Source organism: Amblyomma americanum, chromosome 6 (assembly GCF_052857255.1).
Source record: "Amblyomma americanum isolate KBUSLIRL-KWMA chromosome 6, ASM5285725v1, whole genome shotgun sequence".
Lineage (NCBI taxonomy): Eukaryota > Metazoa > Arthropoda > Arachnida > Ixodida > Ixodidae > Amblyomma > Amblyomma americanum.
Window position 1 is genome coordinate 81,102,193 of NC_135502.1, and position 25,317 is coordinate 81,127,509.

General features: G+C 46.9%; 1 protein-coding gene across 1 annotated transcript; it reads right to left on the bottom strand.

Moving 5' to 3' along the window:
* Positions 1-25,317, bottom strand: LOC144095343 (endothelin-converting enzyme 1-like). The gene is made up of 11 exons (XM_077629108.1): positions 25,216-25,317; positions 24,022-24,165; positions 22,976-23,140; positions 20,889-21,194; positions 20,233-20,401; positions 11,739-11,852; positions 10,207-10,488; positions 7,303-7,527; positions 6,431-6,642; positions 2,533-2,676; positions 1-849 (listed from the first exon to the last, which is right to left on the bottom strand). Exons 1-11 carry the CDS (start codon positions 25,315-25,317, stop codon positions 460-462), a joined length of 2,253 nt encoding a protein of 750 aa, XP_077485234.1. The 3' UTR covers positions 1-459.

Here is a 25,317-nt window from a genome sequence, read left to right on the forward strand (position 1 = left end):
ATCAAGAACCACACATCATGTAATAGTATTATAGCATACATTAAATGCGGAAATGTAATCCGGCACAACATACAGCGCGAACAGGATTCTAGTCGTCAGTTACCACAGCATTTAGATAATAAAATGAGATAAGCATATCCTGTGAGGTAGAAAGTAGAGTGCAGCATTAAAGCTATGGGATTTGAAAGCATATTGCGAGAAGTTCTTGCCTTGCACGGAGTTAAAAGATACTGCTAAGAGAAGGCATTAATTCTGCAATGTCCCGAAACAGCGATGATTGTGATGACTATTGAGAACTATCTTTTTTGAGATTAACTGCTTAATTCATAAGTCCATCATTAGTGTCCTCAAGAACAGGAGAGGGAAACTCCCACATGTGTTACAGGCAGAAATATTTGGATGCGATATACATATTTCGAGGCATGAAAGTGTTTACGGTGACAACTCCGCAGAAGGCTTTTACCAGAACCTGCACTTTCTCTCAGGGTTCATGAAAGTGCCCGGCGCACAGCTGAACGCTTCCGCGAACTCCGGCATGTTCATCAAGGGCACCACGCAACGAGCCCAGTTTGGAGCGTGGGCAACGCTGGTGTCCCGCTCGCGTGGTGGGACTTTAGGGTCGCACATCTTGGCGCAATGACCAATGAAAAACAGCTGGAGCTCCGTGAAGCCGGCCACGTTTCCAGCTGGGGTGTTGAGCGCTCGTGCAGCGCCGGTCCCGCTCCTCGAGGTCATCACTTCTCCACTCATATTCTGCAATGCGTCGAAGGCTGCACGTGTCCCCATGACGTCAGCCAGGTCTTCGGAGTCAAGCCTTTGGTCCAATTCTAGTGCGCGTTTCTTCAGAGCCTGTACGCAACGCGATGTGAACCGCAGGGGTAGGAACGGTTTATTTAGTGAACCAGAAATGCGTTTAGGCTCTATTAAAATGTCATGAACGTTCGTGTGATGCAAAAAAAATTGTGTGTGTGTACTTTCTTTTGCCATCTGTGCACACAAATGTCAGTATGGATGAAGTAATCTTTCATCACCAACGTGAGAGCTAACAACAGACAGCGTGCCATTCAAATCAAGGCCGCTTATGTGATACCTACCCATCGAACGCCAGCAGTTCAAATGGAAGAGAAGTGCGAATGAAGTTCTCAAAACTACAATGTCTAACGTAGGCGGATGTACTGGGTTCGATCACTAAAGGAAGCTGTCACAAAGGCGTTTAACCTTCGTGTAAGGCTGCGCCAGGGTGAATTTATTTTTTCTACTTGATAGACTGGAATTTTTTCCAGGCGAAAATGTCGAACGCTGAAGTTAATTAGCCTTAGGAACTACGCCAAAGATGCCACAACATGATGTGCACTTTTAAAAATACAAGCGCCAATGACGTACTTTTTCAAGTCTGTGACATCTGACGGATTGTGACTAATAACTTTTTTTTAGAGACATAAGGATAAATATATTTTATTCGCTAGACCGGAAAAATAGCCCACAGGCGCGAGCATGCGCCTAGTATGCGGGAGGTGCGGGGCGACGTTCGGTCCCCACTGCCGCCGGCCGGGTACGCACCAATAAAACAATGGGCGCAACCTGTCCCTTAGCCCGGTATCACATCTTGTGTAATGTGAAATACATTGTGCCATGGCGCTCTTCGGCTAATCTTCCTTTGTGCCATGAAAATTCATCATCATCATAATTTTATTCGCTAGAAATAAGCATGTGTCTCTGTTCAGGTAAATTTGAATTCAGGATATCGAGCTCATTTAAAAACGGCGTCGGCGTAATTAAAAATTGCCACGGTGGTGATCTGTGCTCCTAGAGATTGAAAGCCACCCACGTACACAGAAAAAGCTTTCTTTTTCTTTTCTTTTGCTCCGAGCACTGGCCTTAACTCAATCCTCAATGACGAGGAAAGCGGGGTTGCGGAGGTTCAACGTCTGACAGCTGTGCCAGCTGCATTACGCCAAAAAATTAGAAGCAGGAAACAATTTTCCTCTGAAAAGCCACGCACGCAAGTGGTGGTCTCACTGCGAACTTAAACAATGCCAGCGCCCGACAGGAGGAAGATATCAATCCACGGTACTTAAACCACGTTTACTGAGTGTATTTTCACATGAAATGCGGAATTCGAGAAGTTGATATTGAAAAGGGCTGCACATATATGTTAAATTCAGTACGGAGAGCAGGCAGTTTGTTGAAGGCTAGCATATTACACACGGTCCGATGTGATTTGATTACGATCACTTTAGGCATTATAGAGTAAGGTTGAAGGTCTGTAACGCAGTTTATTTCTAGAAGCAGCCCCGAAAAATTGCTGACCTTAGCAATCCGCTGAGACCTGGAACCTGCATAGTTACATTTTTTTTGTGGAAAGTAAGGAACAATGACAGCTCGAAAACCGCAATAAAAGCGAGCACATTCCGGTTGTTTATGATTGCAGAATGGGCGCAATTACGTACTTCGCAAAACTGCACGTATTCAGATGTTACTCTGCGTAAGCTTTCCACAAAGGGCAACGAAGGGACATCATGGGCAGCGTACCTCTCGATGTGCAGTCCGGAGACACATAGTCTGCCCGACGTATTTGTCCGTGGCCGCTGCGGGCCACCAGTGGCTTAATGCACCCCGCTCGTCATAGTTCCGGCCGTTCACGTCGAACGCATGCGTCATTTCGTGGCCCATTACCTGCGCCAAGCGAATTAGAAAAATAAAACTTTTATATCTCTGGTGTTTAAGCTCAAATTATTGGCGGATTATCAATAAGAAATCCTACAGCCGTGGATCTGTGGTAAAGCCTAGGATGACGACAGTGAAAAACACCGACATTGGTTTTAAATCAGTGTTGCCGGAGAAACTGGCGTTGGCGTTGCGTCGCTTTAAGAGTTATCGAGAAGAGAGGCATCTAGTGCATGAAAATTTTCTCAGCAGCTTGATTCGTGAATTGTTTCACGGCAAGTGTTTTAGAAAACCTGTTACCTCGTCTGTTACTCAAATATAGGAGAAGCCTAAAGTTATCACGTAACCGCAGATTTGCACATGATTCGGTCACTGTTGTTGTTGCGGAGAAACCAACTTTAGACTACTTTTTTTCGATATAAAGAGGAAATCACTCAACTACTTCCCTCGTCCGCGTGCTCAAGAAAGCCAAACAGCCGCATCAGAAGCCACCTCTAGATCGCACTGATGCTGAAGCCAGTGATCGATGTGGGAACTAATCATCAACCTCATGCGTGTAGCACGCAACGCATATGTGGCATGACGTCTTTTTTTTTTTTAGGGATGCAGCGAAGTTGATGAGCTATTTTCTGTCCGTTCGGGAGTAACTACAACCTTTAGTCTCCGGAAACGATGTTTGGTCAACAGAAGACCAACTAAAATTTGAAGGACTAAATGCTTATCCGTTGGTAGCAAACACACGAACAGAGGGACGGACGACATCTTTTTTAATCCCAGTTTTCATTTACTCTCCGCTCTTTTGCTCCGCTCCGCTGAACGTGACGAATGCTTCGACGAATGCTTGCTGCTTATGAAATTATTGCCTTTTGTAATCGAAGTCTATGAGAGTGCGCAAAGTACGCAACAAGCGCAGAAATAACAATGAGATAAGGTTGTTCAAGGAGAAGAGCACCGTCTCTATGCTTCAAAAAGAGCCTTAGTTGATCGGAACATTGTGCAGCTGAGAATGCGGCGATATGTACAAACCACTTTTCGCTACATTCATGGGGGTGAGTGTCAGGGTACACGTAAAGCATATATGCAATTTGATTTCGTTGCGGTAATTATGTGGGTTTTATGCTGTTTTGAAGCGAAGCGGCGCTCTGAAGTGGCAAACGGCATGTCGTCGTCGTGCTCCGTTCACTAGATGCTACACGGTGCAGTGTCGCCCTCTTCGGCAAAAAGACGAAACTTAAACACCCGCGGCGGCGGTGGCGGCGGCGGCGAGGAAATAGCCTATTTTCTTCACTTCCATACATACAATATGTGCTCCAGCAAGGATAAGCTTTACCGCACTTGTGCGAGGCTGGGCAACCGGGCCTTAAGTGCATGATGCAACACCGAATAAAATAAAATTAAAAATAAAGAGAGAAACCGATAAAGACGCAGGAATTGCTTGCGCGATGTAAGAAGAAAGAGACATCATAAGAAAAGGTTTTTGCTCCGTGCACAAATTCACATAGGAAATGACAAAATTTTACTCAGTCGACGTTACATTTCAATCACGATCAAGGAAACATCTGAAGTTGCTTATTGTTCGGGACAGTTCGTGTTTTATTGAAGCAATAAGGAGTATAATAAATAGTTTTTTTGGGTGGTAATTGGTGAAGATGCGGGTTATGGCATACTTTTCTGAATAATGTAGAGGTCGTGTTTATCGTTCTCGATTTTAAAGAAGCTGATACACTTTTTGCAAGCTCTATATTGCTTTTGTTACATACAAATCAAAATAAAGAAGCTGAAAAAAAAATTCGTGTACAGGTAGCATGTCAAAATGTTTCGTATTGACTGTGGCTCATTTATCATGAGAGTAGGTTTCGTAGGCGAGATTAGTGGCAATCAATGGCAGTTTGCGGCTCAGTGTGTTCAGTTATGCAGGGGCACAGTACCGAAAATTGTTATTCCATACCGTAATACTGGCTGTCTGAATTCCTCATACAGTGTTCTTTTTACAGGCATCAAAAAGAGGTCATAGGACATACATTTAAACATACCCCTCGCGTAAACGTTTGCCTAGCTCTTGAACATGGAAGTTCCACGACAGTGTTTTGTCAGATGCGATACCAAGATACTTGAAGTTCAGTTTAAGTTCTAGAGGGGGCATGCACAACCATTAGAGTTCGTGTCATGAAGATATACCGGGGATTTTCTTTAGCATATGCAGAGACTTATCTGAAAAGGCCGTAAGCGTGTAAGGTGAACCGGGTTTATATTTTCTTAATGGGCAATGTGGTTACAAATATACGATGTCAAAAATACGCGCTTGAAATCTAGTTGAGTTTGCTTCACGCACTGCTAACTTTATAAAATGACTTCGCTCCGCATGACATAGTTTCCGAAATGAAGTTTGACTTCTTTTATATCATCAAATGCGAAAAATCAGCGTCTGTACCTGATCCAGAAAAAATGCCATTAACAGCACTAAAAAAATAATAAAAAATATGCTCTGCGGGAAAGGCAACTCAAAGAGCTAGTTTGCGTATTTTAGACGTTGAATATTTGCCGATTAAGAGCACTTAAAAAGTGGGTTCACATTCGACGTATACAGCCTTAAACTTCAAAACCACAATCTCACTCTCTAAAACAAAAAATAAGGAAGTTAATACGTTAATTTTAGGTATTCAATCATCTAATCCGTGTGCTCAATCCTACGCAAATGTTCACCATCCTGTAGAATCTAACTGCCCAGACAGCCGAGACGTGCTCTCTGTTTTTGCAATGAAAATCGTTAAATATAAGAGGATGTTATAAACACCTTGTATAGACTATGACAATAATATAGACATGCTTTTAAAACATCAGCAAAAATCTGATTAGCTTCATACGATTCTCATAAAAAAATGCGCATCCCGTTGCACCCTGTCGCATGCTTCTTGGCATCACTTGGTATTGGCAAACAGTATCATCTGCATATAAAAACAGTTTTGAGTGTGATGGAAGGCAGGTTATAACAGTGTTGTACATATTAACAAATGAGAGTACTAAAATTGAGTACTCAGGAATACCTGTTGAAATGCTTAACATTGAAAGATATACTCCGCATTTCGGACTGACATAGCCTCGGGTCAAGGACGAGCGCACGTTTCCTGAGCGCCTGGACGCAGCGTAATAGACGCGCGTTGTACGACTCAAGGAATTTTCTTACTTCGCGGAAAATTGTTATCGTATTTGGAAATTTGTGACTCTGTGGCTCCCAGAGAAGCGAACTATGCCAAAAATATATAAAAAATTGGTGGTGGTTTAACACTGGTTAAACCTGGAGTGACGCGATGGCTACAGTTCTGCGAGTGGAACTTGCTCAGTTGAACTGCAAAGTCAGTCTCTCGCAACTCCGTTTCTCTTGGCGTTCCTTCTTCATCTTCGTCCCACTTGACATGGCGCATGCGCACAGCTACTGTGGCTCGCTTTCGCCGGCGCGCCCGCCGCCGGCAGCACCAGCTGCTCCGCATGACGTGACCAGCCACGGCGCCGCGCCGCCGGCAGCTGCTCCGCACCACGTGACCAACCACGTGACAGCGTGGCGGCACAGCCACGGGGTGGCGGCGCCGCCACTGCCATGGCGCCTCCATGCTGAAGGCTCGAAAGGCTACCGTAATGTAGCTATCGCTACGAAACACCTGAGGCACACCAAGGGCAGCCAGTGTTGTCAGTGGGCTCAAACATTAAATACGCAGCGTGAACGAAGCACAGGTGGACATGTGACACGGTGCTACATCCGCAGTACCTGTCCAATGCCGCCGTAGTTGAATCCAGCAGGCGCACCGTGAAAGTAGAGCACGGGCTGTATAAGCGCGCCGGCCACATTGACGGTGTTGGTCTCGTAGACGTGCTGAGCGTTCAGTGATGACAAGCTGAAGAACACTTCGTCCTTGAAAAGGATTTCGACGCGCCGCACGAAGCGGCTGGCGTTCAACCAGGACAGCACGAAACTACTGTCTGCGGTAGAACCGAGATAAATAATAGAATTAGCAGTGGTAAACTTGACTTCCGACATACGTCAGTGGTGCAGGCAGGAGCTTATTGGTTTACATTCTTTTTATGGCAGCTCCACCATATTATATGATCATTTTGCTATACTTGTGGCGCAGGCAGAGGCTCTCTTTTTTTCTTTTTTTTATGCCTCACCATAATTTATGATCATTTTGCTACAGCTCAAAGGTTTTAAGATTGTATACTGATGCACTGTACATTGTGAAAAATGATCATTTTCGATGAGCACGTAGGACGAAGGAGCGAACTAATAAAAGAACTAATGAATAAATGAAATAGGTAGATTCTAACTCGCACCTATGGCATGGCAGTGGACCGGGCTTAATCATAGTAGGGTGAACAGCAGGAAGCAGAACTTGGAGCACCATGGTTACGAGCAAGTTAGAAACTCACCACCATGTTCAAAGCTCTGCTTCCTACTGTTCACCTTCTAAATAACCAGTGTCGTGCACATATCACACCGTTTTTCTTGCTGAAGAACGTCACAAAGAACAAACTCCCCAAAATTATCCAATAGGCTTCCGTTCGCGGTACAGGCGACTGGAAATAAAGCGTAGTGTGGTGCACCAAGAAAGCATGTAAGCAAGGTCAGAACTAAACGAATACCTTTGACGGCCACATCTGGCATATCGGCGTAGAAGCGGTCCATGGCGGCAGGACTCGTCAGGTTAAATGGGTACGCAATGATGAGCCTCATGGATTTGGCCTTCCTCCTGGCAATTCTTCTGGAGGCAACCGGGAACCAACTGGACCTGCCGATGGTAGTTTCGACGGTTTTGTGCACGTGGAAACCGATGTACCTCACGTCATTGAGCGCCTCCGGGGTCACCACTGTAATCAGTGAGCAAGAAACAATGTGAACAGTACAATAACGCCGGCATAAACAAACGAGCGCCGCCATATCGTTCGCTGCATTTTTGTGTGCACCTGTCGCAAGGATAATGTCAGCGCCGACGGCAGCCTTTTGCACTATTATGTGCACTAAAGTGTTCTGACATCTGCGTATTCCCGAATTGCTTTGGGGTTCTGCAAGGGAAGGCGTATTGTGGAGGTAGGGGGCCAAGCACAAGCAGCAACATTTTGTTGCTTAGCACGAGGGAGGTAGATATGCGGCAGCGCAAGAGTGACGATGGCGTTCAAAGTGGACTTGAAACAAGTGAGATCGTTGAAGATAACGGAATGGCCACGCAAAACGTTGCAATAAGTTTGCATAAATATTTCAGTGAGGTCCACACCATGGTTTCCGAGACCCTCCAAGAACGCATAGGACAGCCCTAAGAGGGGCCGTATGGCGGAGCACAGCAGTCTCTAGTGGTGATGGTTGAATGAGGGGCCAACGATGGTGATCAGACAGCGGCAGAAATAAAAAAAACGTAAAAGCATCGCCTTTGATACGGTCGGATAGCGGAAGAGTTCTGATTGTTGCAGACCTTCATCCGAATCATGAAAAAAATTACGGAGAGGACTTACGAATACTTATGTGCCGTGAAAGCGAAATCATTCGCTTCTTTTCAAAGCGACCAAAAATCCACTGTAATACACCCTTAAGGACCGAAATCCCGATAATCCAACTTAATGCAACATAATCCACTATTAATCCACAGCAATCTACGAGAATCTACCCTCGATCCATCAGAATCCACCATAGTCTAACCTTCTCCACCCTGCTACAACTTAACCCAATTTATTGAACCTTTATCCGAGATAAAGCATCTTAATCATACGTAATCTTTTCTTATCTACCACAATCAGCCAGAATACAATCTTAATCCACCGCAATCCACCACAATGAACCCTAACCCAACTTAATCCTGAATAGTTCATTCGGACCGGTTGGCGTGGACAATACCCTCTTTTTTTGTACAGTGTCCGTACAGATACAAACGCCACCGGCATTTATAGTAATCGGTCTATAGACAAGCGTCATCGTTGAAATGAAAGGTGGCGCTGCAGTCAGTGGCGCCGCGGGTTGTAGGCAACAGCGCAGCATGCTTGCACTGGGCCGAGCTACTCAGTCTTTGGTGCCAACTCGCGTATGCGAATATTTCAAAACATGTGTTGTTTTTTGTTAGAAAATTATTTATTGACTCTCGGAGAGTAGTTCTGCTCTTCTTGACCCTTTTCGCCAGGCAGATTTATCAGGAGGAGCGCTGCATCGGATCCTTCTCAGCTCCTAGCTGGCAGCAATTAACAGTGAAGCAACGGTGAGCGAAAGCGTGAGGTATGGGGAGAAAATAATCGTCCACAGTTCTCAAATTCCGAGTTGATGCAGCATACCAGATTGCTAATGCAAGATAGGACGACGCGACGCGCGATGCACAACCGCTGTTTCACATGAACTTTGTGATGTTCTTCCTATTTTCGCCTATCTGCTTCACTCCGGAAAACTTGGAAATTACTGGACACTTAAGTTATATACATAGCTACTTTGAATGAAGCAAATTGGATCTGAAAGGCAATAGACGTTTTCCTCGTGCTCAAAGAAAATTTACGTTCACTCTGCTCAAGTGCGCGCATTCTTATGCGTGCCCTTGATCGGCATGACTTTTGGTGGGGCATTTGCTTTGTTCGCCAGATTCTGATCGACATACAATGGGAAAATTCAAATAATAAGGGAAATAACACTGCTGAACTTTTGACTACATCCTAGCGTCATTGAATCGCTCTCTAGGACCAGTGTTGAAACAACGCACTTGTTGAAGCTCGCGAAAATGAAAATAAAGAAAACACTACGCGTTGTGCGTACTAATATTAGAGACTGGTGCTGCTTCTAACGTTGCGCCCTTAGCGGCTAGCTGTGAACTCTGAAGGTGACTGGAAGCAGCTGTTTAGCCTTCTTTTGCGCGAAATGATGCTCGGCACGTTGCCCGGGTGATTGGCATGTGGACACAACCGACACTCATACCTCGCAGCTGATAGAGGTGTCCGTTGACCCAGGGAGGAAGTTGTGCGCCTTTCCTTTCCTCAAAAGCAACGCGTTCTACAACATTGACCACGCCAGCGTCAATGAACCGAATGAACGTCGGCGGCCTATTGCTTCACTGCCACGTTTCTATCTCTCAACGTTGTTAACGGTAACGCACGCAGCGCAAATCTCTGTCACTACCGCCACGTAGCTCAAAGCGCGATTGAGGTATCCACTGACCCAGGGAGCCGGTTACGTGCTTTTACTGTGCTTTATTGATCATGTGCCAGACTTTATGTCCGCATGCGGGTTTTGCGGGGTAGGAGGCTAACAGTCCTCACACTAAAACCAGAAGGGAACCACTGCATGAAAACTGACGAAGGAACAGTTCACTGCTTATTCTACCGGACTTTGTCACGGCAGTTTACGGCCTGGTCCATGGAGAACGCAGAAACAACGTGCCAGAGTTGTTACAACTAACGTTTCTCGTATCGCCAACCAATAAAACATTATTTCAAAAAACAAGCTCGGCATGAGCAATGCCTGAGTAGAAATGTAATATAGAAGGCGGGGTGCACAGCGCATGCGCGTGGGGGCCCACTCACTGTTGTAAAGGGCTTTGGACACCAGCGCCGCCTCGAGCACATCATATACGTCATCGTAACAGAAGTCTTGCGTCTTGGCCGGCGACCCTCCGTGGGCAGTACCGTCAGCGTACGGCGCCATTTGGCGCAGTACGCTCCACGAGATCAGAAGCAACGCGTCAATGCGGTGTATCTCTTTGTACAGGAACACGATGACCCTCGCTCCTAAGGGCTCTAGGATCATCTGGTCGCTCATGCGGTACCTGCGTTCACTGTGCAACATGATCATCTTTTTCCACTGACCTAGAAAAGAGAAATAACCCTTCAGGTGTAAAAACGAGTTACATAGTATTAATAAACTGCATGCATATATTAGAAGCGGTTAATATATATGTGCAAGCCTGCCGGATCAGAGGCACTTCTGCTGTTTGGGTGACTTCCACCCGCGGCTTCGCCGCAGTTGAACAAATGCCATCTTCGGCATTCGATTAGGTGCACATTGAAGGACAAAAATAGAAGAGCATGCTGGTGATACCTGAGTAAGTAGGTGGTGTCATGTGCGGCCATGTATTCTTAATCATGCCGTGCTCACAAAAAAAAAAGCATAGAGGAACGACGTCTACAGTAGAGACGATGGCATTGAGGAAACGAGTTCGGAGAGGCTGACAAGTCTGAGTGCACCCCAGAGAATGCTCATTCGAAGAAGTGACGGAATATTTCGATTCGGCTGTGAAGAGTCCTCATTGGTTCTCTGCTCAAGACAGCCAAATGTGTCGAAGGTGTTAACAGGAAATAGGTCCGCCTTCGGCACGAGGCACTATTGTCAGCACCTGCTCTTTTTATCTTTTCATTTTTTTTCTGGAGGTTAGAATTAAGTATCAAGAACTGATTACTGATTGGCGAACCGAACGTAACCATAAACCACGCCTCCTTCTCTAACAGCTGTAGCCGCCACATCGACAGGGTTTTTATTTTTTTGAACACAAATCGTTTTGGAGTAAACTTTATTGACGTTTTTCACTGGTCAGGGCCTGTGTGTTGCTCACTTTATGCGTGTGCACCATTTTACAATCGGCCCGATCATGCTGATTATAATAAACATTACTCAGGTGAGTGGATATGTCGCCTGCAGAAGACCTGTGCATATGAGTCTAGTGCGCCACAGCTGTGGAGGCATTTACTGATACTTTTGTTTTTGAGGGCATGTGCAGAGTGTTTGCACATGCACACTCTCTGTGGTTGAGTAAAAGGTGATTACAGAGCCAATATTTTCTGCTAGTCGAGTACTCGTAAGGAGCTTTTGCGGCTTGTATTAGACTGTTCCATAAGAGAAAAAAAATGAGATGCATTTGCTCACTAAAGGCTGGAAAGTAATCAAAGTTTAACATGCAAGTTGTCGCCATAAAGGTGACAAGAGTGATGAATGTTGCCAAAGACAAACAAAAGAGAAACAGCTACGAATTTAATGTTCAGGGAAGCAGTGCCTCCTGCGCTCAAAGCTTCACGATGCATTTAAAAATATCGCTTCAGACTTAACGTCTATAGCTGCTCACCATTGGTGACGAAGTTGTCGAGGTACTTGGGCACATCTTTCACGAGAATAGTATACTTGAAGTCTTCTTTATTCTTTTTTATCTCTTCAAATACATCTAATATGAAATTTACGACTGAAAAGAAAAAAGGGCAGAAGACTAAGGTGGCTATTGAAATCTCGCGTCGCAGCTATAGTTAAATGGTTATTTGTGCTTGAGAATTTTGATCGCAACGAAAGAACAGCTTTTATGAAGCAGCCGAGGTATAGTTCATGGACGCTATTTTTCCTGCGTCTGCCTGATTAGCAATGAGTGAGTAGTTGAAATATAGCCGTGAGAATATTTCTACCTGATTTTAATATTTCTGGGATTCGAGAGCACGCAGATTAACAATAGAGTGCTTGAAAGGTTCAGTGTGAAGCACGCCTCCAATTTTGCTACGTCAACACTAAGACACATGTGCACTGCATATTTCGAAACTATGCTGTCTTATTTTCTTGCACTGCCTATATAGTCAAGGGAAAGAACAAGTTCTCTTTCAGTATCTCTTTTTGAGCAAAATATAGTAAGTTTATAGTAACAAAATATTATATATATTGCAGTGTTATGTAATATATAGTTTATGGAATGAATATATTTTACATATAGCAAGATTTTAGGCAACATGTTGCTGAACTGTTTATTTTTGGATTACTCAAAAGGTGGCCACCGCAAGCCGAACGTACGCGGGCAGAACACGCAGGACATGCGCTATTCCCCTTTACTGTTTACAAACTTGGCCCTTTCTTAACCACATTCTTAAAGAAAAAAAATGCGATAGCATTTGCAAGTTGGCCCCCCCTCAAAATATTCCAAACGACCCCAAATTTTTGAATTATCCCAACGCTAGAAAATGAATTAAGTTGTATTATTCGGGGTTAGTGCGTGGACTAAGGTCGATTATCTGGGATTAGGCGGTGGACAAAAGTATAAGACTGGGCCGCGTTAATATAATCCCATATGATAGTACAATTGATGGCACTCGAACATTCTAGTCCTCAGATGTTCAAATTTGGCGGTGCCGATGACGCCACGACCCTCTTGACAAATCAGAGAATTTTGTTCCTAACAAACCGGACGGTTTATCCAAGAAGACAACCTAATTGCTATCGCATTAATACACTAAAGAGAAGAAATACATCTCGGCATGCTAATTAGCCTTTTATGTAGCCACAGCATGAAATCTAGGAGAGCTTTCGCTTAGAACGACCGTTCGCGCCTGCTCTTGGCGCCAACTGCACTCCGTTTCCTTCTCAATACAATCGCACTATTCATGCATTTCGAAGCGTGCAAAAGTTCTGGCTTTTGTATTTTCTTTATTTCTGATCAAATGTCTGCTAAATCTACCTAAATTTTACAATGAAGCAAAGAGAAAGCAAGACAAAAGTGGTCATTTGCAGCCAAGCTAAGAAGCAGCCACATATCAAGAGGGCCACAAGTGGGCTTTATCGCACGCGGGGGATTTAAGTTTTTTGACGCTGGAACGAATCACTGACCCGTCAACGCAACGGTTAATACAGCTTGTATAAAACAATGCGCCGATGCTCGACAGGGTTATTGACAGTGTTAATAATTCAACGGCTAATTACAACCTTTGTCCGTAAAATTTCGAGACTGATTTATTTTCTTCTCTAGAAATAATTCCCGAAAATAAATGTTGGTGCGTTTGTGTAGCGCCATCTTTTCGGGCTAACCTGACCTGTTTATGTCAATTGCTGTGGAAGCCGCTAGATGGCACTACATGTACAAAAATACGTTGCAACTAGTCATCTGCGCATTTTCCTGTGAGTGAATGTGGAGAGATGGACGTCCACCTCGAACAGCGTGTAGACATGAAATTCTGTTTGAAGCTTGACAAGACAGCCACACAGACGTATGAGCTCCTTCGTGACGCTTACGGCAACGAGTCGTTATTGCGGGGCGATTTGTCGAGTGGCACAAAAGGTTTGTTTCGCGGAGAACGTCGGTAGAAGACGACACAAGGCAGGGGCGCCCTTGAACCTCACGGAATGAAAACAACGTGGCTCGGATCAGGGCAATCATACAGCAAGACCACATAATTACAGTCCGAATGCTATCAGATGCTCTCGACATTAGTGAGACAACATGCCACCAAATTTTGCGTGAGAACTTGGGGAAACGAAAGCTGAATGCCAGACTTGTGCCGCCCTTCCTCACACAGGACCAGAGAGATACGCGGGCATCAGTGAGTGCTGATTTGCACTCCGAGGCTGATAAGGATGCTGCATTCGTCGACAGCATCATTGTTGAAGACGAAACATAGTGTTTTTAATACGGTCCTCAAACAAGGAAGCAGAGCGCCGAATGGCGGTACACAAGCGCTCCGGCGTCGACAAAGGTGCGGCGACGGAAGACTACAACAAAGATGATACTGATAGTTTTTTTCGATGCCTGAGGTGCCATACACCACGAGTTCGTCCCACAAGGGCAGATGGTGAACGAGGAGTTTTATATTCGCGTGCTCCAACACATGCGTGATGCACTGCGACGCCGTCGCCCTGACTAATGGGCATGTCGACAATGGAGCCTTCTCCACGACAGCGCGAGGCCGCACACTGCTCTCAGCGTGACAAAATTCCTCGCCAAACACAGCATTACTGTACTTCCTCATTGTTGCAAATGGGTTGCAAGCCCCAAGGGTAGCGTTGGCCTGGCGGCCTGGGGCACAGCTGGAAACATCCGAAGGTCCTGGCAAAGGATGAGTCGACTGGCAACAGAACAACTTGTTTATTCTGGCATCGCAAAAGAGCAGCCGGTCAGGGCGACCACGTTACTCGACGGAAGAAATCGAAGTCTCTCTTTGGCGTCCGGGGCAGCTGCTTTTATACCTACGGAGTCGAGGGCAAGAAGGAACGGCTCGGGATGAGTCGCACTAGACGGCGACGCACGGACATGTTGAGACGTGAAGTGACGCGTCCGCCGGGCCGGCGCCGGTCAGACCTCCTCGCCTCCCAGTTGGGGAGCTCCTCTCCCCGGCTGCCGCGCTTTGACAAGCGTGGGCACCAACATGCACACACACACACACACACGACGACACGTGGCATTGAAACCTGCCTGGACGCGCTTGGCGGGAGGCGTTGCGGCAACGATGAACGGGTCCAAATGACCGCCACTTTGAACGAAGCCCCGGCGTCCGTTGTATCCGCGCCGGCTATACCGCGCGTCGTAGGCGAAACGTAACAGACCGCCCCGCCGGGAGAAGGAGATCCCGATGGTCAGGGGACTGCATCCGCTGTCCAGAGGGATGTCGCTCGATGATGCTCGTAATCGAAATCGGTCGTCCCTCGGCGTTACATGAGCGCAGCGCACAGAGAAGGCCTCGTTCTCAGGTTCAGGTTCACACAGGACACTGCAAAGTGACTTCGGGAGAGTTGCCACTTTTGTTCTCGTTCCCAGCAAGCGTTAGAACTACGCCGAAACGCAACCGCTCAGTCAGCAAGCACGAGACAACCCTCACTAAGCTCTGCCAGGCTCTTTCCCCTTTTATACTACTGCCTAGTTCCTTACAGTAGTCAAGCAGCCCTCAGAACGCGTCCACAAATTGGAAAATTGCACTAGAAAGCACATAATCACTTTGAAACACTAAACAAAAGCAATATGTTAAAAATCCTGCCTCAGGAAGAAAACATCAGTAACAAACAACTTTGAGGCGGATTCCTACGTTAGGGGCTTCGACTTAAGCCATCGGCGTTACCGTTGAGACTCCCCTTTTTGTAACGCACCTCAAAGGAATATTGTCGCAAAGCGAGGCTCCAGCGCAGGAGGCGGCCATTTTTGGGAGAGATGGTCTGCAGCCGTTGGAGAGGGCAGTGATCCGTCTCAATGATAAACCTCGAGCCGGCTAGGTAGCATGACAATTTCTGAACGGCCCACACGAGACACGCACAATCTTTCTTGGTGGCGCTGTACGCCTGCTCACGACAGGTCAGCTTACGACTAGCATAAAGGACGGGGTGTTCCACTTCTCCATTGTCCCTTTGGCACAGTACAACGCCCATGCCTCGCTCACTAGCATCGCACTGAACAACGAACCCTTTTGTGTAGTCTGGCGATCGTAGCACAGGCTGGCTTGTTAGGGCGCTCTTTAGGGCGCTAAAAGCTCCTTCCTTTGTCTCGCCCCAGACGACTGTTTGGGGCTCTGTTTTTCTTAGAGCATCCGTCAGGGGAGCCGCGATATCGGAGTACCTGGGGATGTACCTCTGATAGTAGCCGGCGACACCTAAGAACGGCCGAATATCGGTCTTCGTGCGCGGTTGCGGGAAGTCTCGCACAGCGGCCACCTTTATTTCAGAGGGGCGGCGACGACCCTGTCCAATCACGTGACCGAGGTAGACAACCTCGGCCTGTGCTAATTGGCACTTGGGAACCTTGACTGTCAAGCCCGCTTCGCGCAGGCGGGTTAGCACTGCCCGCAAGTGTGCCATATGCTCAGACCAGGATGCGGAGAATATCGCTACGTCGTCTAAATACGGTAAAGCGAATTCTTCCTGTCCCCGCAACACTTTGTCCATGAGGCTTGAAAAGCAGTATGGCGCGTTCTTCAAACCAAAACTCAAAACTTTAGGACGGAATGTTCCCATTGGTGAAATGAACGCCGCATACCTACTAGCCTCTTCTGTAAGTGGAATCTGCCAATAACCCCTGACAAGATCTAGGGTGGAAATAAACTGAACGCTACTAACTTTCTCAAGGCGCTCCTCGATGTTAGGGATCGGATAAATTTGATCCTTAGTGATGGAATTAAGCCTGCGGTAGTCGACGCAAGGACGAGGTTCCTTGCCCGGTACCTCAACTAAAATCAAAGGGGAGGTATAATCACTCTCACCCGCCTCAATAACACCGAGCTGTAGCATTTTCTTTACCTCAGCCTCCATAATATCGCGCTGGCGGAGTGACACCCGGTACGCCTTGGATCCTACTGGCTCTGGAGAGGTAAGTTCTATATCATGAGTAAGGACAGAAGTCCTACCAGGCCTCTCAGAGAACTGACCTTGAAACTCTTGTAAGAGTTGGTGTAGTTCGGTTTTCTGCTCAGCCGACAGCGGTGCTTTAATGATTAAGTCACTAATGACCTGATCAGTGTCTTCCCTGTTCGTCACTGAGCTTAGTCCCGAAAGCTCGACCGGAAGCTCTTCTAACTTTCCCGTGTCGGGCATTTCCTCTCCAGTACCGGGTGCCTTCAACGCTACAGGCTCAATTTTATTCAGTTCGGACGTGCTTTGAATATCAGCTTGCTGCGCCTCCGACCCTTTCTCATTGTTCGACAACGTCGGCCCCGCAACTACCGCCTTTGCAGTGAGCTCCCGAACTCTCGATCTGGTTAAGGCCTGAACGCTAGCCTCACCAAACAAAAGCCCCTTCTCGCGCAGGAGGTGATCGGACCTGTTCGAAAATAGGTACGGGTACTGGGGGGGGGGGGGGGGGGGGGGGCAGCATAGATGACACCGCGGCCTCCGTCTCAAGTGCTCCGAAAGGTCCTTCAATAAGCACTTTTGCTACGGGCAGACACACGCTATGAGCTTCCACGGCTTGCTTGATCCATGCGCACTCGCCCGTGAACATATCGGGTTCTACGTAAGAGCGGTGAACTACATCCATTGTAGCTGCGGAATCAGGAAGCACTCGGCACTCTTTCCCGTTCACGAGGAAGTCTCGCATGTAAGGCTCGAGAAGCTTCATGTTCTCGTCAGTGCTACATAATGACAAACACACGACTTCTCTTCTTGTTTCTGGACACTGCGCCGAAAAGTGACCCGGCTTCTGGCACGTATAACACACGCGCGCTTGCCTCCTCTCGAACCGCTTTCTGCGTTCGGCTTCGGCTGCCGCCGTCTGCTTACGTTCGGTCGGACTGCTTTCACTCGCATCCGCACTACGTGTGTCCCCCCTTGCTCTCATGGGTGTGAACTTCGGCCTCTCAGACTTGGAGCCAAATTCACCCTTTTGGCCGTCGTTAGCTCCGCGAGCCCGACGCGTCACAAACTCCTCGGCTAGCCCGGCGGCTTTAGCCACTGTACTAACGTCTGGCCTATCCAAGACCCAGTACCGCACGTTCTCAGGTAACCGACTATAAAACTGTTCCAGCCCGAAACACTGCAGAATTTTCTCGTGGTCACCAAACGCTTTCTCTTCTTTGAGCCACTCCTGCATGTTTGACATAAGCCTGTAGGCAAACTCTGTATATGACTCGCTTCTGCCTTTTTAATTTTCCCGAAACTTCCGACGGAACGCCTCCGCTGACAGCCTGTACTTTTTTAGCAGACTCGATTTCACTTGGTCAAAATCCTCTGCCTCCTCTCTCTTCAAGCGAGCGACTACGTCGGCCGCCTCGCCGGGTAACCAAGTGAGCAAGCGCTGTGGCCACGTTTCCCGAGAGAACCCCTGCTTCTCGCACGTTCGCTCAAAGTTTACCAGGAACAAACCAATGTCCTCTTCAAGCTTAAACGGCCGCATCAGGTCAGTCATTTTGAACGATACTCGTTCTCCTGCACCGTGTGCCTGACTTCCATTACGAGCGCGTTCCATCTCTACCTCGAGACGCTTCAGTTCCAAAGCGTGTTGACGGTCACGCTCTTCTTTCTCTTTATCTTTTTGTTCTTTACGTTCGCGCTCGTCTTTCTCTTTTTGCTCTTTACGTTCGCGCTCGTCTTTCTCTTTTTGCTCCCTCTCCTCAATGGTCTCAAGGCATTCCGACAGCTCGTCATCCTCAGCCTCCAACTCAAGAATAGCCCTTAGCAGTTCTGGTTTTCTGAGTTTGTCTGAGACATCCAGACCCAACTCTCTTGCAAGCTCCAGCAATTTTGGTTTGCGCAACGACTTCAAATCCATGGCTGCTCCGAATGCTGCTTTCTCTACTGCCTACTATTGTCTTGCCGCAAACTAACCCGGCAGCAACGACAACCAAAATTACCAGCTCTGTTTCTGACACTAACAAAAGCCTGGCAAAACTCAGAAGAAGAAAGTCCCGCACTCACCAAACCTCGCAGCCAAGAATTCAGCGCAGTCGTTCCGCTGCAGGCAACCAGTCATCACACAGGGCTCGTTGCACTGCTCCCGGATGGTCGTTGTGCTGCTCAGCATACAGTTGACCGCATATCTTCGCTGCTGGCCTCCGTTGTCGCGATCTCACCGCTGGCAACCAGTTGTTGCAAATGGGTTGCAAGCCCCAAGGGTAGCGTTGGCCTGGCGGCCTGGGGCACAGCTGGAAACATCCGAAGGTCCTGGCAAAGGATGAGTCGTTTGGCAACAGAACAACTTGTTTATTCTGGCATCGCAAAAGAGCAGCCGGTCAGGGCGACCACGTTACTCGAAGGAAGAAATCGAAGTCTCTCTTTGGCGTCCGGGGCAGCTGCTTTTATACCCACGGAGTCGAGGGCAAGAAGGAACGGCTCGGGATGAGTCGCACTAGACGGCGACGCACGGACATGTTGAGACGTGAAGTGACGCGTCCGCCGGGCCGGCGCCGGTCAGACTTCCTCGCCTCCCAGTTGGGGAGCTCCTCTCCCCGGCTGCCGCGCTTTGACAAGCGTGGGCACCAACATGCACACACACACACACGACGACACGTGGCATTGAAACCTGCCTGGACGCGCTTGGCGGGAGGCGTTGCGGCAGCGATGAACGGGTCCAAATGACCGCCACTTTGAACGAAGCCCCGGCGTCCGTTGTATCCGCGCCGGCTATACCGCGCGTCGTAGGCGAAACGTAACATCATCCATCATACCGGCCTGAACTCTTCCTATGCGATTTTTTCCTGTTTCATCGTGTGCAGAGAGCCCTAAAGGTCGCCGGATGGGAAGTGTGGAGGCCATTCAAGACGCCCCTCCAAAGGAGCTGACAGCCCTGCCAAAAGAAGCGTTTTCCAACAATTTCCAAGACCTCAAGACGCGTTGGAAGCTGTGTATACACTGCAAGCGAGACTATTTAGAAGAGGTGCTGCACAAATGATTTCAATGTTCAACGCTTTTTTTAATGGACTCAGTCTCGGAACTTTACGGACAAAGGTTGTATAAGTTCTATACGACTTGTGATAAAAATGTCTGGGCATTTGCAGTGCCTCTGGGCTGTACGAAGGTAATAGAAGGCTTGTTATATATTTTTTTTCTCCCTCTCATTCACTACAAGACACCTAGAGCAAGAAGGTGATGTCTACAGTCCCATACATATCAGTTCAAATAGTTCTGGTGGAAGGCGATTATCAACTAAGACGGGTGTATACTGGCAAGTAAAATTAATAAAAGAAAGACGTAGCCCACTGTGGAACGGTTTCCGTCTAAATGCTCTATGCCCCGTAGGCAAATAAATAAATTCTCAAGAATGGTCTAATTAATTAAGCCGCACTGCCATCATCGATTCTGGCATACGCAAACGTGTTGCACACTTAAACGTTACCGGTGCCTCAAATATTTAAAATCAAGTTTGCGAAGCGACACAATGCAATAACACCCGCACTGACCTTTCGTTTCTGTGTCAGTAATGTTCTGTTGGAGTTCTTCGATGAAAGAGTCATCTTCTTCCGGCATAACAAAACGAAGGTTCTTTTGGACGAAACCTTCGTACGTTTTATTTTGTACATATTCCGGGATCTCTCTGTACCACTCGCTTTCGGCGTCGCTAAACAACATCTGGAACACAATAGAAGACAGAAAGGTCACCAGAACTCAAATTCTTACTTTATCATTTTCTGTATATTCTAGCTGACTGAAGAGAGCAAAGCGGGCACATGGAATTCTATTATTCAATTAGTGCCGGTTGTCTTACCTTAATCAAGAAAAAAAGAAGAAAATATCTAAGACACTTCGCCCTCCTCCTGTACTTGAGAAATCATTGGCTTTACCGCCTGCTTAGACAAGAGAGTGCCCGTTCTCTGGACCCCGGGGGATAGCATTCTTGTTAGCAAAGAGACCGGCATAAAATTTCCGTTTACGACATACGACTGCGCCGACGCCGTCCACTTCCAAGAACAGCTCTCTTATAGTTTTCGCATTAAAATTTTCCCCGCTGATTGCTGCCACTAAGACGACGAGAAAAGCGTCACCATTTCCCACCTCGTTTCTTAATCTTAGTGCGCGGTTGTTGCCGCAGTTTCATAAAGTAAAATGCTTTGCGTGCCTCGTGCGGGTAAACGCGCCTCGAACCGGCGGCCTCGACGATGGCCACTATTGCCGACATGCCCCAGGCCAGGCTCATCTTCACTATGAAATCCAGCGGGTCCCGGGACGGGTCCAGAGCTGTTGGGTTGAGGCCAAGACGAGACAGAAAGTCCCGAAGGTGTACTGCCTCGGACCGCTTGCTGGTGTAAAGCGACACACAGGCTCTGTAGAGAGCTACTGCCTTCTGGAAGGCGGTTTGGCCTCGCTCCGGAACAGAGGCGGCTAATAATGTCGCCTTCACCTTGGCCTTGACGACCTTATCCATCTGTAGGTGAGCAAAAGCAAACGGAACGCCGTTATGATCAGGCGAGGAGTGAGCGGAGGTAATCATGTATAATAAGCGCAGCGTCGCAGACATTTGGAAGTTGAATATGGAGAGAATCGAGCATGTGCTAAAGAATGGAGGTAGCCTAGAGGCGGTGAAAAGGAAACTAGGTATAGGTAAAAACCAGATGTGTGCATCAAGTGACAAAGAGGGGAGTGTACTTAATGATATAAAGTACTTAATGTAGCCGAACAGTTCTTCATAAATATATACAGTAGCCAGTGTAATGAGAACGTTAATGAGAGAGACAATGGCACTCAGCAATGGGACACCCCGCCAGTAACGAAAGAGGAAGTAAAAAAAGCCTTAGGAGCAATGAAAAAAGGGGAAGGCAACTGGTGAGGATCAGGTAGCAGCAGATGAGTTGAAGGACAGAGGGGAGATTGTGCTAGAAAAACCAGAAAAACTGTATACGCAATGCCTTATGACCTCGAGCGCATCTGAACCTCGTTAGAACGCTAACATTGTCTAAATTCATAAGAAAGAAGACCTCAAGGGCTTAAAAAATAAAAAACGGATCAGCTTAATGTCTGTTATCTAAAAGGTATTTACAAAAATAAACGCGAATACAGTTAGGACAACCTTAGAATTTGAACCTAATGATAAAAGAAGATGCATCAGGTAATTTGGGCCTCTTTTAATGTCAAACTTTGAAGGCGCCTTCTTCTGCTTTCTGTAAGATTGTCTTATTCAGAATATGCCCTTAAACGACGGGATGAAATGTTAACAGCCTCGTTTGTTTGCCTCAATGTCTGAAATGCTAATAACCTTTCACAGACATTTGGTTGGAACCTAAGTTATTTGAAAAATGCTCTTGCTTTGGGGAACTCAGCTTCATATTTAAGAAATCTATAACCACTTATGATGCCTTGAAATTTCCAACAAAATTAAGTAAAGACTTCCTTAAATATATACATCCCCTTGTCTTGCTTCTGTTCTATACTTTATGGCTTGTTTTGCTTCGTAAGCGGTCCGAGCCCCTTACACTTGCGCTAAGCCCTGGTACTCACCTTGTAGAAGCTTAAGACTTCCGGAGGGACAATAGAGACCTCTCGCATGGCTTAGAAGCAAATACCCCGGATTTTTTGTTTTGCACAAATGCTGCACTTCACTACCAAACTGCATAAAATACAGGTTAATGGATACACTTTTGTGAATAATATATCTCACGACTGCTATTCGCATTTTGCGGCGCGGCCCAAGAGTAAATTGCACCACATAAAGATCGGCAAAGCTCTGAATGCTTGGTGAATAATTTTTTAAAGCTTCATATCTCTAGCGATGGTGATAGACCAGCTGAGTCATTCCTCGCCATAAACATGACACCTTCAAAATCACCATTGATGCAATTTGAGATGTCTTTTAAATATTTAGTTATAAACTGCTGTTGTCAATATTTAGTGTCTACTGTGAAACCATAAGGCATCACAGAAACAAGTACTGCCTTTGCCAAAAGTAACAAGGCTGCATGGTTTGCTTCTCAGTGTTATAGAGGAGTCTTTATGGCACTGCTAAACACCTGAAGATCTTTAAAGGTGAGGACGAGGTCTCTCGTTACCTTAGATTGATTTCGAGCTTGGGTAGGGGGCATACGTGCTCTAAATATACGACTGAGTGAGAAGCTAGCTATCGTGCCTGGTTACTTTTGGCAAAGGCGGTACATCTGCGCGTGGTCTACAAAGGAGCATTTTTCTCCCAATAGGCGAATTCTGCTGACTCACCAAGGACATTCTTTCTTCCTTGAGTTTGGCCGCGCAGGTGAACCTGAAGAAGTCGCGGCAAGGATCGGCCGACTTGTTGATGGTGGATGACAGGAAGAGTCGAAGCTCCCTGCAGCCCTCGGTGTTGCATTCCGCTTGCTGCTGCAGCGTCCTGGTTTGGATGGGCTACGCGAGTGCCGAAAAAAAGACGTAGTGTTCCTTACAGAAGTTATGTAATTCCACATTATGCAAGAATTCGGAGTAAAGAAAACTAACACGATGGTTACAATTGAGCAACGCGAATGTTTTGGAACGTAAGCTGGCGTGGGGGAGGGATTAGGTTCAGAAAACGCAATTTTTGGTTGGTCAGAGCTCGTTGTTTTGGGTAACGATAACCCACTCGTAAACGATGAGGTGTCTCAAAGTTTTTACGCTGTTGAACGTCTTTGATTAGTGTTTTGTTTAGAAAGAAGAGAGCGACGAGAGTTTTTTTTTCATAAGTGTTGACACTTGCTTCGAGGGTGGCGGGTACCAGCATCATTCTGTATATTCGAAGACTGTTGAAGAAATTAGAGTTGTTTGCTTGGATGTTGAAGCCTCCTACAGGAAGCATAGAAAACAAGACCTGTGTGCTTGTAATGCATTGCTGAGGTATGAAGTCAGCTTTGGAACGATGGCTAACTAATTCAAGTATTGCCATGCGCGGAGTTCACTGTCTAGTTGCACTGCACACACAAAACCCACGTCATCGCAGTCACCTTCGAGCACGTCTATCGGAAGGTGGTCTGCGCCACCACGAATTGCTACGGGAGCACAGTTCTGACGTTGTTGTTGCGGTCTATTCTTGTCCCTGGGGAGTAGCTAAAAACGTGAAGTATTTTTTTAAAAAATGCCAGTGCTGCTTACGACCCCAGCGCACATACGTGAAACAAGAGAGGCTCCTTCCCATTCCCTCCCCCCTCCACTGTCCACACACGCGCACACACGCAGCTTTTTTTTTAGAATCTTATGTGCTTATACAGCCGCACTCGGTTCCTTCAAGTCCACGTATTTCCAAGTCCACTCACTCCTGGCTGTAGGATCAAAAAAGCCAGAACGCCGACAGCTGCAACAGCCAGCACCATGACGGCAGTCTGGAGTCGTTTCACCGGCACCCCGAACGCCATCGATTCGGGGGGAGGGTCCTCCGGACTTTCGTCATCGCCTTCTCGCTTTGGAAGGTTTATCAAATAGAAGCACAAGAAAGAGTAATAAAAAATAAGATTATGTACGGCAAGTGATCTAACGTACGAATGCTCTACATGGGCTATGAAGGACGCGGTACTGAAGAAATGCCTACTGATAGGAAATATGTGGTTCTTTGACATGAACTGTCATTACCCCGCACACTGCCGTCTTTAGCGTTTCACCTTGAATCGAAATACGGTCGCCGCGGCTGGGATACGAACCAGAAACCTTGGGCTCAGCAGTCGAAAGCTGTAGACACCAAGCGAGCGCAAAAGGGAAACAAACTGGACGTTGTTCGTTATTCCATGGAACGTCACAGGAATCTTAAATGGGAGGAACTGCTGACCGCTGGAACACTCTAAATGTACTGCTGCAAGCGCATTCAGGCAAATGAGATACTCGTGAACTGTTTTAATTGTATTGACAAATGAAGACAGCGGCCGCAGTAGCACAGTGGTTATGGCGCTCGGCTGCTGGCCCGAAAGACGCGGGCTCGATCCCGGCCGCGGCGGTCGAATTTCGATGGAGGCAGAATTATAGAGGTCTGTGTACTCTGCGATGTCAGTACACGTTAAAGAACCCCAGGTGGTCGAAATTTCTGGAGGTATTCACTAATTCATTCTTCATAGCCTGAGTCACTTTGGGACGTCAAACCCCCATAAAAAAAAGTCAGTTGCATAGCCAAATTACCATTCAAAGGAACATGACGGAACAACGCACTCTTTCGCATTGCGCGCACCGGACTAGCGTCATAACACACTAGTCGGGCTCTGTGAAACGCCCATCAAATATCTCTTCTTCCGCAGCAAAGCTAGGCTGTAAGACACCTATAAAGATTTAAAATATACTTTCCTTGATTACTGCTTGGGCATTATCAGTATCGAAGACGAGTATGCACGTAAGCCATGCTGGTCTAATCTGGCCTTTGTGCGCTTCTTACGGCAGGCTAGAGGTTAGACTTTTCCTCGCAATGGTCGACAGTTATTTAAGCTTCAACATTCAAGCACCCTTTTGAACTGCGTATTTCTGCTTACCTTCTCTTCATCCTCAGGAATGTTAACAGCGGCTTGCTTAGCGGCCTCCATGTTGGGTGTCATCTTCTTCTTCTTCTTCTTCACCCCAGGTACATGGCACAT

What these genes read in the sequence shown, in the direction of transcription:
- LOC144095343 (XM_077629108.1), bottom strand. Translation starts at nt 25,317, where the DNA reads ATGTGCCATGTACCTGGGGTGAAGAAGAAGAAGAAGAAGATGACACCC. An exon ending in TACTGACACAGAAACGAAAG is followed by an intron (nt 11,853 to 20,232) that starts GTCAGTGCGGGT and finishes TTTTCTTTTCAG; the next exon opens with TCGTAAATTTCATATTAGAT. An exon ending in TCCGGACTGCACATCGAGAG is followed by an intron (nt 850 to 2,532) that starts GTACGCTGCCCA and finishes CGTTGCGTACAG; the next exon opens with GCTCTGAAGAAACGCGCACT.